The following is an 18860-nucleotide window of genomic DNA, read 5'->3' on the forward strand; positions in this document are numbered from 1 at the left end:
TGCCATATAGGACCGTAGCCTTGTGATCCGGCCTGAATCATGCTTACTTGCAGGACAAGCCCTTTTATCTTCGTGGGGCTTCCTTCCCTGTAATGTCACTTCCAGGCTGTGGCTTCTTAGAAACCAATGAGATGTGCAGCCTGACCCGTCGGAAGTGTCCCACTGTGTTCAGTTCGGGCCTTACCATTCCCAGTAGGCGAGCACAGGACTGCAGCCTAGCACCAACCCACCCCGTCTAAACTGAAAAATGGACGGAGTGGCAGGGAGGCGCCCCTCAAAGCCTCCCAGTCCCCTCTTCTCCGGGTAATCTCGAGGGGAGGGGGGTGGGGACGCGGTCTTGAGGACACGCGGGCGGGGCAGGCGCGCCCGCTTGAAAGGGAGGCGAGAGAGGAAGCGTCGCCCATCTATTCGAGCGCGTTTTTGCGCGCCGGAGGTCTCAACGCCGCCTTCTCTTCCTCTGCGCTGGGTTAAGGAGGAGAGGCGAGGCAGGTGGAGATTGAGGGGAGGGAGGGGGGAAGCGAGGAAGACTCCTCCCGCTGGCTGAGGAGGCGGGAGAGCGCCGGAGCGCGTCCTTCTTCGATCCCTCGAGCGCTTTGGAGAGGCAGCGGGAGGAGAAGCAGAAGCAGCAGCGGCAGCGTCTTGAGAGCCAAAGTGGCGCGAGCGGCTGGCGAAGGAGCCCCTCCCCGACGAAGCCGCGAGAGCGGGCGACTGCGCGCCTTGCCTGCCTGCCTCCTTTCCGTCGGTCCCTTTTTCTCCAGCCGGCGAGCCTCGCTCCTCTTTCTCGCTCCTGCGCAACAAGGCGGCGAAGGGTGGGAGGAACGCTTTGCCCGGACCTGCCTTTCCGTTCCATTAAGCCCGAGCCCCGCGCTAAACTGGCGCGCTGCTAAAGCAAGGAGGCTAATTAATGGCAAGCTATGTTCCCAGTCAAGACGCGGCGCTAATTGCTTCGGTGGCCTTTTCTGATTCCAAGATATATATTTTTTTAAAGGAGAGAAAGAGAGAGAAAGGAACCGGAGTGGGGCCTGACACAAGAGCCGCTTGTGTACGTGCTAGCCGGGAGGAAATTAAGCGGCGGCCAGCTGAATGCGGAGCAGAAAATTACTAAAGAGAGGCGAGATAATGAATAGGCCGGGCCGGGCATTCAGGGGGGGAAATCCATTTTGTTACCACGCGAAATGAGGTGGTGGAGAGGACTTGGCTAATTGTTCTCATCTTGTAGCAACCAGAGCTGAGGCAGGGGCGTGCTTTTCAATTCATTTCCCTAGTAATTGTCAAGCGCTGGCCAAATGAGCGAGCCTGCAATCTTGCGTGCCTGGGCTTTTCATAGCCATGTTGCGATTTTAATTGTTGCTAATATAGCTTATAATGAAGCTAATGAGGGGAAATTATTGGACAACTTTTGAGCGCATGGAGACAAGCGAAAGGCATCACCAGGATTTCTTTTCTGTCGCTGTGCGCGCACACACACAGACACACAAAATTACACACATTAAAAAAAAAATATCCTGGAGGAGCTTGGAAACGTTGAACTTTGGTTTTGTTTTGTATCTATCCCAGGAAGAAAAGAGGGAGAGATGAGCCCTCCCCATCTGATAACTCTTCCCTCATAAGTAAAAATAAAACGTTAATGGAGAGCAATGTTTTTTGAGAAGTCAATTTTTCAGGTGGCGAGCAGAAGAAATCTACATCCCACTTTATGCAAAGAGTATCATGAGGGAGACTGGCTGTGATAATATCTTACCAGGTTTATTGCTGGAATTTTTTTTTTTTCCTATGACAAATTCAATAGGCTCACAAAGACAGTCTTACCTGCTTCTTAAAGATATTTTATGAACGATGTTGCCAGGTATGTGTTAGGGAATTATCTTTTTAATTTACATTTCATTTAGGTGGTGGAGGAAAACAGTGATACTACTTTTCAGATAGCTGGGTGGATTTTTGACTATTGCTCCAGTTCATTTAAGGTCACAATCCTATGTATGGGATTTGGGGACGGGGTGAGAGAGACTCGTTGAATTCTGCAGTGTGTACTTTGAAGTAAAAACATGTAAGACTGAGTTGCCTGTGCAATCTGTACTGCACCGAGGGGAAAGCAAATGCCGTTGACTTTAATGGAATATACTTTTGACTAATCGTGCCTAGGAATGGATTCCAAACTTTAATTCCTATCCTGACACATCCCAAAGAACTGGTGTGTGAAATAAACAGTGTGATCCTATACATGTCTACTGAAAATAAGACCCTCTTTATCCATTGGGGCTTATTTTCAGTGAATAGGATTGTAGTTGCAACCCCTGAAATACTCTGCTAGGGAAGCCTGATTGCAATATCGTATTGTGGCAATTTCTCTTCATTTTGTGTTGCGATTTCACCTGTTGGCATTGGAGGGGGAGGGCGGCGGGATCAAGTAGTGGTTGCTCTCTTGTTTCTGCCCTTGCTTAAAAAAAAAAAATAACCCCCCCACCTCTCCTATTTTTATTTTTTGTACAGAAAAGCAAGCTCCAGCGTTTGCCCCACCATGCCCAGGAAGAGAGAGACACCACCAAATTCATCATACTAACCCTCCTCTCCATCGCTTGCATTTTTGGGATCCTTGTGGCTTCTGGGGTCATCTATTGCCTCCGCCACAGCTCTCATCACAGACTGAAGGAGAAGCTGACAAGCCTAGGCTCTGACAACAGCTCCAGTGCGACTGCTGCTTATCAGGTAGGAGACCGGCCTCTCCACTCCACCAGCTCTTTATTTTTTCCTGATACTTAAAACTGTTATTTATTATCCCCCACACAAGGGAGTGCTGCTTTTATTTATTTATAGCCGAGGTAGGGTTCTCTCTCTCCCCCCCCCTTTTCTTTAAACAATGCCTTACTTGGGCGTCCCTCCATTAATATTCCCCCGTAGACTGTAGCAGCTTTTTTATTGCTTGTTATTAATCTTTGCTATTCTTGTAGCTTGCTGTAAATGTGCCTCTAATTAGAAACGTTAAAAGAAGTAGTTGCCAATTTCAATGCCCCTGGAAAAGGAAAAAACCCACACGCCACACACATCAATATCTAGAACCTGTCACTGCGTTTTAGATATTAAAAACAATCTTTGCAATTTATGAGGCATGGATCACCCAGTTATCTGAAGGTGTTCCTCTCTTTGAATCATTGACTTCTTGGAGGTGTGATATGAAAAGAACCTTTGACCTGCGCAGTTGTCAGTTTCTCCCATTATTCAGATAGATTGGAATATAATGCCGATAAATTTGTAAGCGCTAGAGAAGTTAGAAGCAGGCCTGTTGGTGTTTTGGTGGTTTTTTTTAAAATAAAAGAAAAATCTGAACAGTGACAGCAGATAGAAGCAAAGGAATAAGGAAACATAGGTGAGGCTTCTGTAGTAAATAGGAGGGGAAAGGTGCTGTTTCGGAAGCACAGATCAAGGACTGGGAGTTTATTTCTGATAGGCAATCCTTATTTTTCTTGTCGCCTGCATTGGCGTTTTATATATGGTACTGAACATTGCATAATTGGACAAATCATAACAGTTAATCTGGCTGTCCACGAATTTTAGTATTCCTGTAAAATTCTCCCTAGTTGTAGAAGAATGCTCAGAAATGCTAAAAGTTTGGAACAATGAGCTATGCGTTTAAATAATAAAATGTTCAGTACACTTTTTGAGTTGAAGCCTTACCCTTTTCCTATTTTTTTACCATTGTGTTCTCTGACGACCCAGGGCACTTGCATCTGTATCCTGGTGTACTGAAGCTGTGTTCCCTTTTCTCCCTCCAATTTCTCTCTCCCTCTCTCCTCATCTTTGTACTGTGTGCTTTCTTCCATGGGGGAGGGCAGCATTGCATACCCAATGAAATGTTCAGTAAGAGTGCTGAATTCAAACATCTGCCCAACTTATTAGCATTTCAGAGGAAGAGCTTTCAACTTGAGATCTAAGCATAAGGAGAAAACCTTCTAAAGTAAAGTAGTAATAAAGAGAGAGAGAGACTTATCAAAGGGAGGTGTGGGGGGGAGGGAGGTGTTTCAGTGAAGAGAAAGGTACATTTGCTGAAACCCCCCAAAAATGTGTTTACGTAACAACTAACGGTTAAACCAGTTTTGTTAAATTTTTATCTAGGCATTTTTAATGTAAAGTGTTATCATTTACAAAGGAACACATGAGCTTTTTCTTTTAATGCATATAAATTTAATAATCTGAGGGAAATCATACTTATTTGTGATAAGTAAGAGGACAGTCTTCCCTGTGACAGTTCTAATTAATGGTATCTGTAATTAAAATCATGCCCTTCCAGCAGGAAAATTGTTTGAATTTCTGGGAGTGACCTTTTTGCCATTTCTCTTGGGGCACACTGGTTAAGTTGATATTGATTTTATAATGAGCTCTGGTTTGTTTAATAAGAATTTGTAATCCAGATGCTAAATGAAATTTAAGCTTTATTTATTTAATTTTTTCCTATGATATAATTTTTGAAAAGTATAACAGTTAATAGTATATATACTTAAAGCAACTATTTTTAAAGTTAACATTTTTAAAACTGTAATTCTATACATGTCTACTCAAAAGTCAGTCCCTTTTGTCAATCCAATTTTGAACGGGGGTTCGAGGGTTTTCCACACCTCACCCAAATAGTTCCACTGCTTTTTGTGAGGACATCTTTGATAAGAATAAAGGTAGGCTGGTTGGAATTTAAATGCAGGTTTTTTGAAGGAGGGCTTGATTGTTGCGTTCTGGGAATCAGCATAGTCTCTGGCTTTCAATTCAGTTGGTGCTAAAGGACAATACAATATCGCAATCAAATCAAATGCCAAACCATTCAATGCCTGTTCTGGCTCTTCCGGGGGCTTGTTTAGAAACTTGTTCTGTTCAAGCTGCTTCCCAGGTAGAATTAGTAGCAAAGTTTCCATCCTGTGGACTCCAGAGAAGAAGAATGAATTCTTATGAATTAATTCATGTCATTATTTTTTCTCACTTTAAAGTAGTTCTTGAAAGTCTTGAGTGTCGTCCCTTCTCCTCCCAATGCCTCATCAAAACAAGTACAGAACAACTTCATATGTTCAAATAGCCCTGGGGAGATAATTCAAAACGTTTTCGTAATTGGAAGTTCGAATTAATGTGTGTGCTATTTAGTGTGGGCTGTGTTGACCCCGGGCTACATGAGGTGACTACATACAGTGTTAGGAGGAAGATAGCTGGAGTTTGCATAATGACGCTTCTATCATATTAAGGCAGTGCTGGCAAGGGTAATCATTCTCTGGTTCTTGCTTGGGATTATTGAAGACAAAAAGCACACCAAATGTTCACAAACTCCAAATCCTTTTAGGGCACATGTAACTCTTCTGAATCAGCCTTCCTTTTACCGGGCCAGCTGCAGTGTTAAACTTTTTACTAGAGAATAGCTCCCATTGAACTTAGAGGGACTTGCTTCTGAGTAAAAATGCTTAGGATTTCACTGAATATAATGTAATTTCTAAAACTGGGAATTGTATATCTGTATTAACAGGCACTTGCTATTACAGCTGTAGCATGCTTTTGCTTAAATATTTAATCCACGCTTTTCCCATTTGATGTCAGTAAAGTAGAAAATGAAAGTACACCACCAAGAATAGTACTAGTGACTGTCATTCTGGTGCCTTCCAGAATATTATGCTGTTTATGCAAATAAACCAGTCCTACTTTTTCAGCATTTAATGGGGCAGGGGTCAAATCCACTTTGTCCTCCTTTAATACAGGACTTTAGTTGAAATATTTGTGAATTCATTTCTTGGAGGCTTTGCTTCTAATTGATGCAATGTAGTGTTGTTAGGAAAGCAGAGGAAGAAGTGAGAAATGTATTGTCATTGAAAGAGCATTTGCACTGGTATCCTTTCAAGGTTTTCTTGAAACCTTGGTGCTTCTGAAGTCAGTCTTAAAGTATCAAGTGATTTCAGTGTATGAATGATCTCATAAAGGGGTTTTGCAATAACCATGCCATGCACGTAGGCCATAGTTGTTGAGGCATAATGAATGTTATGGAACATAAATCTACTCTGCACCAATCAGTAGATATCCCTTTCCTCCCAAGCAGAAATATTTCTTATACGTCTGCCATGCTTGAACCGGTTCTTTTTGTCAAATAGGGTGCAAAGTATTTAAGAATTAATTAACAGTATTTTTTTTATAAAAAAAATCTGTCAGCCATCAAACAAATCTTTTAAGTTGTCACCCTCTTGCAATGCAATATAAAATATAAAACGCCGCACTTTGAATATTCAGAGTTGTATATTTATGGAACAGAGGCATATACCAAGAGCTGTAGTTCGGTTCATGAATTTTTGGCTTTGTGTTGCTTCCTCTCAGTTAAGAAAAGAAAAAAATTGCACATGGCAGGTGTATTTTTTTTAATTCTTTTTGGGAAGAGGGAAGGATGTAGCTTGATTTCACAGGTGCTTTTTCCTGCAGTCAGTGTGAAATACAATAAGAGTGTAAATTATCATGTGTGTAACATGCAAATACATGCTTCGATTCGCACCATCTACTTCTGTGTCTGTTTTAATACTGTCACATCCTTGCTTAATTGCACATGCAGCAATTGATTTAAATCTGTGTTGGAGCCCCAGACCATTAGAATAAATTCTTTTTTCTTTCTACCACATGCTTTTGATTTTTTAAAAAATGTTATAGTTTATTTGGTGGTAGTAAATAGAGCCAGTTCAATATTTTGCGAACTTCATATTCTCTCCATTATTTATGCGACCAAAGGAACTTCAGTGTAAACTTATTGTTTACTTGTACGTGCTTTGAAGACTCTAGTACATAAACCATGGTTTGGGGAGGGGAGAAGCATTCAGGCATGGAGTGCAAAGAGGGTAGTGTGTAAACACTGCCAGTAAGTGCATATTTTCATTGTCATCAGTGAGCAATTTATTAATGGCAGTGTGCATTGATGATTGCTGCTCTTTAGGGATGCTCTGCTGGTTCTGTTCCAAGAGATGTGCCTGTGATTCCACAACTGCACTCTGCCTTTTGACCCCATACATGGTGGATTGCTATGCTGTAGAAGACGGTGCCAAATGACCCTGCTTGCGTTGTGTTTTATTGTTTTTCATTTTGAGCTGGAGAACTTTATTAGTGAACGTAATCTCTTAGACCACGAATAATCATCGGTAAAATATTGTTCCAGTGGGGGAATCGGTGTTAAAATAGAATGAGGCTGAGGTTGCTAAGCTTCCCACACCCCCGTTTCATCTTTTATGCTAATACAATTCTCAAAGGATTATTTGCGTCTGTTAAGTCTCAAGCAAAGAGTAGCCTATTTACCCCTGTAAGAAAACAGTGTGCAAGCGAATTAAAGCTGTGAAATCTCTCCAAGCGTTGCATTAAACTGGATAGATCACTTTGCACTTCCAGAGGTGAGCATTCAAGAGTCCCCCAATTTTGTTTCAACCGTATGAGGGCTGCTACCACAAGCTTCCATTTGATTGCGATAAGCATTTTGCTTTGGTTAAGGCTTCGAAATATTAAAACAGCATCTGCTCAAGGGGTTGGATCTGCCAAGTGATACCGAACCATAAGCCTCTGCGACAGTGTAGGTAAATGGAAGACGTGGTCTCGAAAGAACTTGCACAATTTGCAAGTTCTGTTAAAATTCAAGGGATTTTCTTGCCAACTTTTAATAGCTTGCCCCCGCTTCGGTATTTTATTCTAAGCTGTCAATTTTCAGATTGTCTTTGACGAATCAAGTTCAGAATGATTCATCCTAGGATAATGTACGTCTTGAATTTTCTGTGTTTAACCTTCTCCCCTTTTTGTATCATCAGATACGTTTCTCTGCATATAGTACTTGAGCAATGGGCATGTTCGTTGCACAGCTTCCTATTTCTGCATGTAGCTTACGGAAATATAATGTGTCTTATAAGATCAGAGCAAGTTTATATACCTTTTGGGTGCTACTGAACATCAACTTGCTGTGAAAATAGAAGAGAAACAACTTTGTTTAACGGCGGAATCTAATAAACTGTATAAATTTTGGAAGAAAATAGGATCATTTTGCAATTGTATCAAATGGCCAGGCATGTTCAGATAAGCATCTTTGGAAGAGACTAATGGCATCTGACAAGCTGGGATATTCAAAACACCCAACGTTGTAACATATGACACAGAGAATCGCTCTGTCTTTGGAGATGCATATAACAGTTTCGCATTATGAATGGCATTGAAGCAATTGCATAAGCGTGGAAAACATTACAAAGACGAGTATCTCCTCTGAAGCAGGAAGAAAGTAGAGCTCTGAAGCAATGTGAGGGTGTCTGTAGTGGTGTTTCAAAACATATTTTACCCTGGAAAAGAAGTCTGATCTTCTACATGCCTACTCAGTGCAATCTGATGTGTGTCTACTCAAAAGCAAGCCCCATTAACCTCAATAGGACTTACTTGTAGGAAAGTTTGTATAGGATTGAATTCTAAGGGAAATAAGTTGTTGGACTTGCTTTTGAACCCTAATTGGCTGAAAAAAGTCCTCTTGCATGCAATTTTGAAACAGCCAGATTTGGGGGTTATTAAATAGGTCCAGTGCATGTACAGGGTGAGTCATTTAAAAGAGGTCCCGTGGAACATGTGTACCGCACTCTGTATCCACGGGACCTCTTTTAAAGGACTCACCTTGTATGAATACATAGTTAGTTGACAATGTGCAGTTAAGTCACAGTTTATAGTCAACATTTCTTGTGATACAGATAGGGATATAGATGTGAATGAATTATTAGGTGTGGAGATTTAACTGGATAAAATTAAGGGTAATTGCCTGAAACCAAAGTAAGCATTTATGTTGGATGGTTGGGCATAAATATTTTATTAAAGTCAATTAAACAGTATGTGCCTGAGGCTGATGTTGAGTCATATCTAGTGGTGCTAACAGGTGACGTGGATCAGACCAAAGTCTGTAAGAACTACAAAAACTAATGTAGCACAGTGGATTTTATGATTCTCATCTTCCACTTCACCTCTTAAAGCAATGCATCTTGATTACTATTCTGCCAACCTTAAATTTTCCAACAAAACTCATGGTTGATATGTTTCTGTAGATAGCTGAGATTTTAAAAACCATTTTGAACTATGTCAGATATTTATTGTACCAATATTCAAAGGGAAATGTGAGCAACGTTTTTCATCGTTGTTAACTGCAAATCACTGTATTTTGGAGCAATTTTGACAAATGGATCCTGTATCTCTTATCTGCCCGAAAAGATCTTGTGCATTTTATTTGATCTGAGTTGATCAGTATTTGCATAGTTATTCTTATTAAGGGGATATTACCAAAGGGATTTTGTCATTCCGCATTTAACCCTTAGTGATGTATTGGTCATGTTTTCAAGTATTAGGGACATGCAAGGCTTCTGCAGTGGTCGCCCCAATACAGTGCATATATATTTGACAGAATTATTCATACTTGGTGGGAAGAGACATTTATTTCCAGCTTCAGGGTAGGAAAATTTACGAAAGGAACTGTGGTTACCATTAAGGCACCCATGACCACAATGAAACCTTTTCCTGTGAAGGCCACTCCCTGTGTCATGAGTTGGGAAGGGTACTGACCCCCTCATACAGCCAAGGAAGTTGGAAGTGTGACATTCTCCTCCTTTGATCTATATGTGTTTATCAAGGGTCCAGGTTGGCACCAAACAGCTGAAGAGGCAGTGGAGTGAAGTGACCAAGAGGGTCTGAGAGAATGGGGAGTGTTTTTGAAGATAAGGGGCAGCTGCTGTGGAAGAAGCTGAAGTGTGTGTGGGAGAAACTGTGTGTGGGTGGACACAAACATCTCAGATCCAGTACAATCCTCTTGGAATTGAATAATTTTTCATGGGTTCCTCCCTCCCCAACACACACACATACACACACACTTTCCATGAACGAAATCATCAACAAATCACAGTTCACCTCGGTCTCCATTGACTGAACCACCAGAGTCAGGAATCTGGGCCTTTCAAGCATTGTAACCATACAAAGCTTTTTGAACTCAAAGCTTTCTGAGTTCTTTTCTTTTTCTTTATAATAACGAACCCCCTGAAAAGCACCATAGGTTAGCTCCTCATCCACACAAGTTCTGTGATTATTTTCAGTGGTTTAACCATCAGACTGTATGTAAAAAAATTAAGACCCATTATTAATCTCTGCCTTGGACTGAAGTTTAGTGGTGCTATTTATGTGTGATCTATCAATAAAAATCTGTTGATGGTTCGCGGGAGGATTCCCACATAAAATCAAGCAGATTCATGAGAATCTTAGTTCTGTTGGGTACAACTTCTCCCCAAACCACTTGGAAAAAGCAAAGTGTTTTGTGTTGCATGTTTTCTTTCTTTCTGTTGTGGAGAGATTGACCTGGAGGAAAAGAGAAGAGAACTACTAGAGGGGATGGTGCCCTTGACACTCCACAGATGTGCCCAAGGACCCAAAGAAGTTGGTGACCTCTGCTCTAGGAATTGAAATGACAGGGCAGGAAGAGAAATGAGCCTTTGTCTCTTTGGTTCTTCTAGTTTTGTTCTGTTCCGTACAGGGAGTTCTCTGCGCAGTTTCAGCTAATACCCTTCTCTCAGGGAAGTAGTGTAGGTGGAGAGGTTGGGAGAATGACATTTCTCCAAGGCAAACTTAAATGTACAAGTACATTTGATATTTTTCAGAACAAGAAGGAAAGTGGCACGGTGGACTGAGCCAAATCTCTGGGAGTTGATCTCTTTAAAGTAATTAACCTTAAACCTTGCCTCTTGCATTATTTATTCCTTGATTATTATTTTTTAAACCAACAATTTTAGCTTGACATGCCCATTGGGTGCCATACTGTCTTACAGAGTAAATAAATATTTATGTTGTGAGGGTAGTTAAGACTGCAAGGAAAACTAATGCTGGTAATACTTGAATTGAATGCCGTTCCCTTTTTAGAATGCCAGGAGTGCCACCTAGAATTAAATGGCATTCTTCGTGGACATAATATTGTCTCGAAAGACTTCCCTGGATAGCCTCTGCATCTGACTTGCAACCTTTTCCCCTTCTCAGCCTTAGAATGCTTTTGGTCACGGAGAAACTTAACTTGTTCAGAGATTCATATTTGATTTTGGCCTGGTCTTGGTGACAGGAGGAGAAAGCAGCTGGTACTAGACATATTGGCACTCTTCTTTGTTCCCTCCTCCAGGCAAGCCAGAGTAGCCAACGTACAGTCCTGGCTGCGAATCCTTTTGCCAGAAACCACTGGGACTTTGCTCTGCAATAGCTGTTAGTTTGATTTCTATGCTTGATGTGATGGCCGCCACTTAAATGACAGATTTCTGCTCTAGCTCATTGCACCGATGCTTCCTGGAAGCCCCTAACCCGTGTCTTTCTGACACAAATGGCTAATTGCCTATCTATCTGTGTGACTTTTTCAGGGGCCGCTATTAAGGAGCAGCACGGCTAGGATTTTGCTTACAGCTCAACAATTAGGGTCTCTATGTGTCTATAAACGGGCAAGAGTCATTCATAACACATGTCGCGCATCATACGGAAGGGAGAGGGTAGCAGAGTTGTGGCAAGGGAAGGAGAGGTTAGTGGCTGAACTTTGATGCTGTGCTATTGTGTTTGTGCTGGAGAGGCAATCATTTAGCAACTAAGAATGATGGTAAGGGGTGGGGTGGGGGGAATAACCAGTTGAAAATAATGCAGTGAATGTAAAGAGAACAAGCTTGGGGGGGACATGGTAGAAGGGAATGGGCTGACACTGCGTGAAAATAAAATAAAATGATTTTGTGGGGGTTCATGAAGGGAAGGGATCATTAATGGAAATTAATTCAGGAAAGGGCGTTAATTGAATGAATGAGGATTTGTTGGGTGGAGAAGAAAAGTTTAAATAATGGCATCGGTATGTTTGATGGCAATTGTGGGGAAGCTATTAAAAAGATACTGTTTTCCTGCTTCAGCTTACCATGCGGCCCTCTGAAGGTTGGCCTTGGTTGGGGTGAAATGAATGGTTTCTTTGCTTCTTCGTTGATGAGACCTCCCACCTGATTTAGAGCAGGGGGTGGGAGCCTCTGGCCTAGGTGGGTCTAGGCCGTTTGGTGCAAGCCCTGTTCACACAAAATCGGAGCCAAAGGGGCTTCTGAAGTGCCAGCAATCAGCTGATTGCTGATACTTCAAAGGCCCTGAGCACAGTGCATCTGAAGTCCTGATGATCAGCTGATTGTTCGGCCTTCAAAGTGCCATGTCACCTGATGCATTGCGACATCAGATGATTGGCAGGTAGGCAGCCCTACTAACCTGTCAAATTTGGCCTTTGGAGGTAGGGAAGATACCAATTCCTCAATTTTGAGGCGAAACGCAAATGCAAGCGCATTCCCATCTGTTTCTCCACTGTACCCTCCAGCAGACTGCAAGGGTGTAGGAGAGGGGACTGAACGTTTGGTTGCTTGTAGTGTTGCTGCTGCTGTTTTTCTTAAGCTGGGAGGGGGGACAAGCAAGTCTCTGCACATTCAAATCTAGCATGTTTGGGAGATAGCTGTACTACATCTTCTCCGGCCCCTGCAACTTGCCAGCTTTGTATATGCAGGGACCTTATATTTGTGATTTGGATATACATAGTCTAAAGTTGCATTGTCCAGCAACAGATACAATCATGTGGGAGCACTGCACAAGCATAGCAGCAATTCATATTTCCTTATAGGCCCTTCATGCTTCTTGGCCTACCCCGGTTCCCCTGCTCATCAGTCTTGAAGCTCGCATAGACCTACATGGCCCTATAGCTAAGAATAGTTAGAAGGCCACACAGGTTGTTAATACCACATGATTTTCTAGGTGCAGGAATCCTCTAAGGTTAGAGGATTTGTAGGACTCCTTACATGTAAGATACAAATACCTTTCTTTCTTTTTTTCTTTTCATTTTTAAGATACTTGTATGCCACTTTCCCAGATATAGTTCATCCAAAGCACCTCACGACCCATAAGAACTACATATTTTTTAAAAAATCGATAGTATTAAAAGTATAAAACAGATCCACAAAGTTAAAAGGAAACTCAGAATTCCAAGAATGTAGTAAAATTCTATCTGTCTTCTGGTGAGCATCACAAAAAAAAACTGTTCTGGGGAATAGAAACAAGCAAGTATGAAGTGTAGCCACACACCATAGCTGTATATGGCTTCACACATTCAGAACTACCTCTAAAGTTAAAACTGACCAGGCAATGATCTGTCCATGCCAATGGAATAATTTCTGGTTTCCCCCACCCACAGATCACTAGCAGTTTTGGGATGTGATATTCCTTATCTACTACAGTTAGAAGTAACTGAACCAAAAAAGGTGATTGTCAATGGTTTTTAACCCTGGTATTCATCATCCAAAGACTATAGTCCTTTTTAATTTGAATCCTCTGGTTGCTTCAGCAGCAATTATTTTTTCTTTGAGAAAAAAAAAGTTTCTAATTCTTCTTCTTCTCCCAATTCCAATTTCAGTAGAACTTTGCTGCTAGTATAGACAGATTAGACTTCAAAATAATATTTAAAAGGCTTTAGGCCCCTAGCGTCTCATTTCTGGCTATTAGCAAGACGTAGCAAGATGAAGAAGGGAACAGTCCTTACATTGAATCAGAAGAACATACATTCAGAGATCCATTGCAGAAGTGAATAGCTGTGTTTGAAAATGCCTGTTGTTCTGCTTCCCTTGTGTCCTGTTGCTAACTTTAATATGTTTCATGTACTATAGACATAGATCTTGAGACAGGCATGCCAACTCCTTTCTCTTCTATACCCCCCAGATAGGGTTGGAGCATCTATGGTCCTTCGGATGCTGAAGGACTGCAGCTCCCAGTTCAGCCAGGTATGATGGCAGCTGGAGTCCAGTAACACCTGGAAGGTCACAGCTTCCTCCTCACTGTCCTAAGAGGCAGGAAGTGGACACCCTAGGCTGTTTTTCCAGCTCCCTAGCTGGGAGGGAGGCAATTATGAAAGTGGAACTTTAGATTAGGCCCAGGACCAGATAAAAAGGCATCTTCTCTTCCCCAAAGAGCTCTGCTGTCCTTTGTGTAAGCAAGTTCACAGAAACCTGTGCATGGATCACTATACCTTGGTCGGGAATCATTCAAAGTAAATGCAAATTTATTTGTTTTTTACATTGCATCCTTCACATGAGTGGATACTTCTTCTTTTTTGTCCTCCTTGAGTAGTAGAATTTGATTGGCAGTAGATTCTGTACACTTCCATGTGTACAGTAGTGGTTTGTGAGGGGGAGCATTGGTGCCACCATCATTTATGGAACTGACTGCTACCCAGTCTTGTTGTGTTTTGTTTTTAAGTGTTAGACCACTTCAGGAGTGATAGGTCTATTGGCAGCTTTTATCTATGATGTGCTGGAGCTGCATCTCAAGATGGTTCAGAAGCTGTAATTAATTCAGAATGCAGCAGCAGGACTCTTAATGGGAACTGAATGTTACGAACCTCTTACACCAGTTCTTCACCAGCTACACTGGCTGTTGGTCCAATTAAAAGTGGCATTTAAAACCAGCACAGTTTGGGGACAGAATACCTGAAGGGTTGTTGGTCGTTGGTCTCCCTGCGTGTGCCGTCATCAGAGACTTTTCTCTGCCTTCCCTTGCCATCAGAGTTACTGCTGGTGGTTTACCAGGAAAGAGCTTTTTCAGTGGTGGTGCCCCACCTTTGGAGCACTCTTCCCAGAGACCCTGGTTTTCATTATAGAATGAGACAGAAGGGACCACAAGGGTCATCTAGGACAACTCCCTGCACGGCAAGAATCTTTTTGCCCAACCTGGGGCTCGAACCCATGACCATGACGTTAAGAGTCTCATGCTCTACCAACTAAGCTATCTGGCTTGGTGCCCATTTTGATGTCTTTGAGACACCAGACAGAGTACTTTTCATATTTTGTGTATTTATTTTATTATGTATTTATTTTATTTGGTTTACCACTCTGGTAAATCTATCAAAGGGTGGCAAATTAATTTTTATAAGTTTTAATAAAAATTTTATAAAATTAATTTATGAAATGGTGGCTTAATTGAACCTCCATGTTCAGGGCTCGTATGTCTTTGAGTACCAAGTACTTAGGAGAAATGTGATGCTGCCTTCAACTTTTGCTTATAAGCTTTCCAGAAGCATCTTGACTAGTACTGAGAAGAGGATGCTAGACTAGATGGACCAGGGCTGTTCTTAGGATTGATTTTGAGATTGGGTATGTAGACCCTGGGAGGCAGGAGTTATAAGTGACCAACACCATCTGCTGCCACAGTTCACCATTTTACACGTCCCAGCAAATCAAGGAAGAAAGGAAGGGAGTACTGTTAGTTCGAGATACTCTGTGCTTCTGTGGAATGAAATGTTAAAAAGCAAATAAAATAGTATGAACATTCATTTCAAAAATTTACAGCCCTCCGAGTACCTATTCTATTTTACATCATGTACAAGTGTTATACTAAAACATGCCAGGCTTGTTCCAGTATAATGCAGTCTCCAGCGGCCAAGAAGACTTTACTTGTGTATTTCATATTCAGAAGCTGAATATGACTGCTTTTGCAGTTGTCATTATTCAGACACAAGTACAATGGCTTCAGCAACATTGCACAACAACAATTTTTAAAAAAAGAAAAAAGAAATGGGTTCTTTTCAGACAAAATGCTGGTTCAAATAGAATACCAGCATATTTGCAGGTAGAAATTTATTTTTACTATAAATTACATCACCAGGCTCATAAATAGATTGGTTTTTCTGTGCTTGCTTATTTCTTGCTAGCATCTCTAACTTGTCTTGAGACAAATGAGAATATATCTGGCATATATTTGACACTTGGCTTACAAGGCTTGCCTTATGGAGCAATGGTCATTTCAGCCTTAGCTTTTATATATAGCAAATGTAAGTTCATTCTTCAGATGGTAAAGCCTGGAACTGAGCATTATAGCAAATTCCATTATTTAAATGGAAATTCCTAAAACGGTTCTGTGAAAATGCTTTCCACCTAGATTTGCTAGTCTTAAGATTGTGTCGTTCTCAGAAGAGACGACAGCTCCTGTTTTCAGATCCTACTCTTACCTGTTTGGGCATCCTGTTTAGTGCCTGATCTGCTGCCATTCATCTGCTCCATGTGTGGCTGACGTGACTCTAGAAAGCAAGGGAGCAGCTTGTGCATTGTCTTGGAAGACTTGTAATAGTTTCAGTACTTCCCTTCTGCTTTAGGCCTTACTGTGGCTCTGGGTTCCCCATGTCTTTTGCACTTGAGCTAGTTTTCTGAAACCCTAAGCAAACTAGTACTTCATCTAGATCATGGGTAGGCAAACTAAGGCCCGGGAGCCGGATCTCGCCCAATCGCCTACTAAATCCAGCCCACAGATGGTCCGGGAATCAGCCTGTTTTTACATGAATAGAATGTTTCCTTTTATTTAAAATGCATCTCTGGGTTATTTGTGGGGCCTGCCTGGTGTTTTTACATGAGTAGAATGTGTGCTTTTATTTAAAATGCATCTCTGGGTTATTTGTGGGGCATAGGAATTCATTCATTTCCCCCCACAAAAAAACATAGTCTGGCCCCCCACAAGGTCTGAGGGACAGTGGACCTGCCCCCTGCTGAAAAAGTTTGCTGACACCTGATCTAGATTGTACATCTAATGGCAGGACACGTCCTAACAGAGTTCACCCTGTGATTTAATACTTGTTTGTGATGGAAGAACAGTGCCTCATTGGTATAATAAATGTAAGCTTTTTCATCTATCTATCATATATCTATCAATGATCATCTATCTATCTATCTATCATCTATCTCATTTGCTCTTGTCAGAAGAGACACGGTCCTATCTTTACTAAACAAACGGAATATCCTTTGCAAGGCCACTTGACTTCCACAATTTCAGTGTAGGCATCCCTGTTCCATGCCTGTTGTCTAGCTGGCTTTCTAAGCTTTGCACACACAAAAAGAGAGAGGAAGAGAGTGCAAATGGCTTATAAACTTTCAGAATAAATATTAATGAAGGGGAGTTTGTATGCACATTTGTATAAACTCACCATAGCAATGTGGGGAAAAGAAAAGAAAAAAAAACCCAAAGGTAGGCAGAAGTTTGCTTAATGCCAGCACCTGCTTTCCTTGATTGAGCAAACGAAGTGTGTACTAGCTGGGATGACTCAGAAGCAACCTCAGGCATGCAGTGAGGGAAGTGACATGGAAAAGGAGCGCAATATTATTATTATTTTATTCCTTGCATTTCTTAACCCCTTCATACAAGGAAAGTGTTTTTAACAAAATAAAATAGAAACCAACAAAACAAATTAATAGCCAAATTTAAAACTATGTACAATGCAAAATTCCTGAAATGCTCATCCAGCAATGCACTAAGGAGGACACGACCTGTCCCCCGCCCCTCCCCAGTAATGGGGAACTTCACTACCAACAGCATGGGGAAATAAAATTGTCTTAGCCTGGTGCCTAAAAACACACAGTGACGGCTCCAGGCATGCTTCCCTGGGGAAAGCATTTAGCAGATGAAGAACTACCACATGAAAAAGCCTGTTCTCATGTGGTCACCCTCTGCACCTTCCTTGGATGAGGCACACGGAGAAGGGCCTCTTAAGATGTAGGATCCAGGCTGGTTCATGTGGTTAGCAGTAGTTTTGGAGGTATTGGGGTCCTAAGCCATGTGAGGCTTTATAGATCAAAATCAGTGCTTGGAACTGAGCATGGGAACTGATCAGTCTAGGGATAGTTTAAATAGGACCCCAGTTGCCAACAGGTCTCCACCACAGTGAGGACTACAGCTACAAGACTTCTTTACAGGGAACTTTCCATTCTCAGTGATGGTAGAGCGGTTGATTGCTATGTGATGGAGATACGGTTTAGGATGTAGTTTTGTGAAATTTGGGGTTGTGTACAACCAAGTTCTACTATGAGCAGACCCATTGAAATTAATGGAGCTATGTTAGTCATGCCATTGTCATCATTATTCATTTCATTTCTATGTCACTATAAATATCTCAACGTGATAAATGCCCAGTAATATCAATGGGTCTACACAGAACATGGCTAGCATTCAGATACAATCCTTTGGTTGTTGTTCACCTTTAGTTTTTATGGAGAAAAGAGCACTGACTGCAAATCTCCGTGATATTTCATACTTTGAAAGAGGGGTAAAGTTTTTGATTCACTGATGCAAAAGCTCTTAAAATTAAAAGCAAAATAAAATACAGCGGGGTGGTCATAGAGCAGGCTCTTTTTAAAAGAACTTAAGAAGCGCCCAACTGGATCAGACCAAATACTTCTCTAGTTTGCATTTCTGTTTTCCATAGTCCCCAACCAGATGAGAAGCCACAAAAAAGACTTGAGGGCAGTAGAACTCTTGTGCTGTTTCTCAGTGGTCTATTCAGAGCCATATTGTCTCTGATACTTGAGCTAAGGTGTTGCCATCATGACTTGTCTTATCATTGAAAGCCTTATCTTCATGACTTTTTGGAGCAAGTTCTTACCTCTCTTGACTACCTAAAGAGCTCCAGAGTTAGAAAAGCTTGATCACTTCACTTGCAACCTGGAAAGTTTCTTTTATTCCCTGCCTTGCAAACTGTTTTTTTGCACATATTATGCAGAACAACAATGAGGAAGGCCAAGACTTCCTGTTAGTCTGTTGGATTATCTGTTGGGTGGCCTGTTTTTATTTGGAGAGAGGAGGACATGGCTTTCTAGTTTGACATCCTGCTACTGCCAAAAATTGTATTCATAGGGTTGCTTGATAATGGTTTCTGTATACCACACCAGCTCCAAATTTTGTGCAGAAGGGGGCCTAAGGTTTCCTCTGTTAATGATCATCTGGTCTGCTACAACCCTTGCAATGGGACCGAAATCCTATTCTGGTTCAGAATCTCTCTAGCTTTCTTTTGACAGCTT

At 41.6% G+C, this 18860-nt stretch overlaps 1 protein-coding gene across 1 annotated transcript in view; it reads left to right on the forward strand.

Annotated features, from left to right (window-relative positions):
• Nucleotides 1-18860, forward strand: part of PTPRN2 (protein tyrosine phosphatase receptor type N2) — a 601734-nt gene that overhangs the window by 489559 nt on the left and 93315 nt on the right. The window contains exon 13 of the mRNA XM_083579333.1: nucleotides 2491-2706. Within this exon, the coding sequence (XP_083435459.1) occupies nucleotides 2491-2706 (216 nt within the window). The remainder of the gene's footprint in view (nucleotides 1-2490; nucleotides 2707-18860) is intronic.

This window comes from Podarcis filfolensis, assembly GCF_964270895.1.
Source record: "Podarcis filfolensis genome assembly, chromosome: 12".
In the NCBI taxonomy this organism is placed as follows: domain Eukaryota; kingdom Metazoa; phylum Chordata; class Lepidosauria; order Squamata; family Lacertidae; genus Podarcis; species Podarcis filfolensis.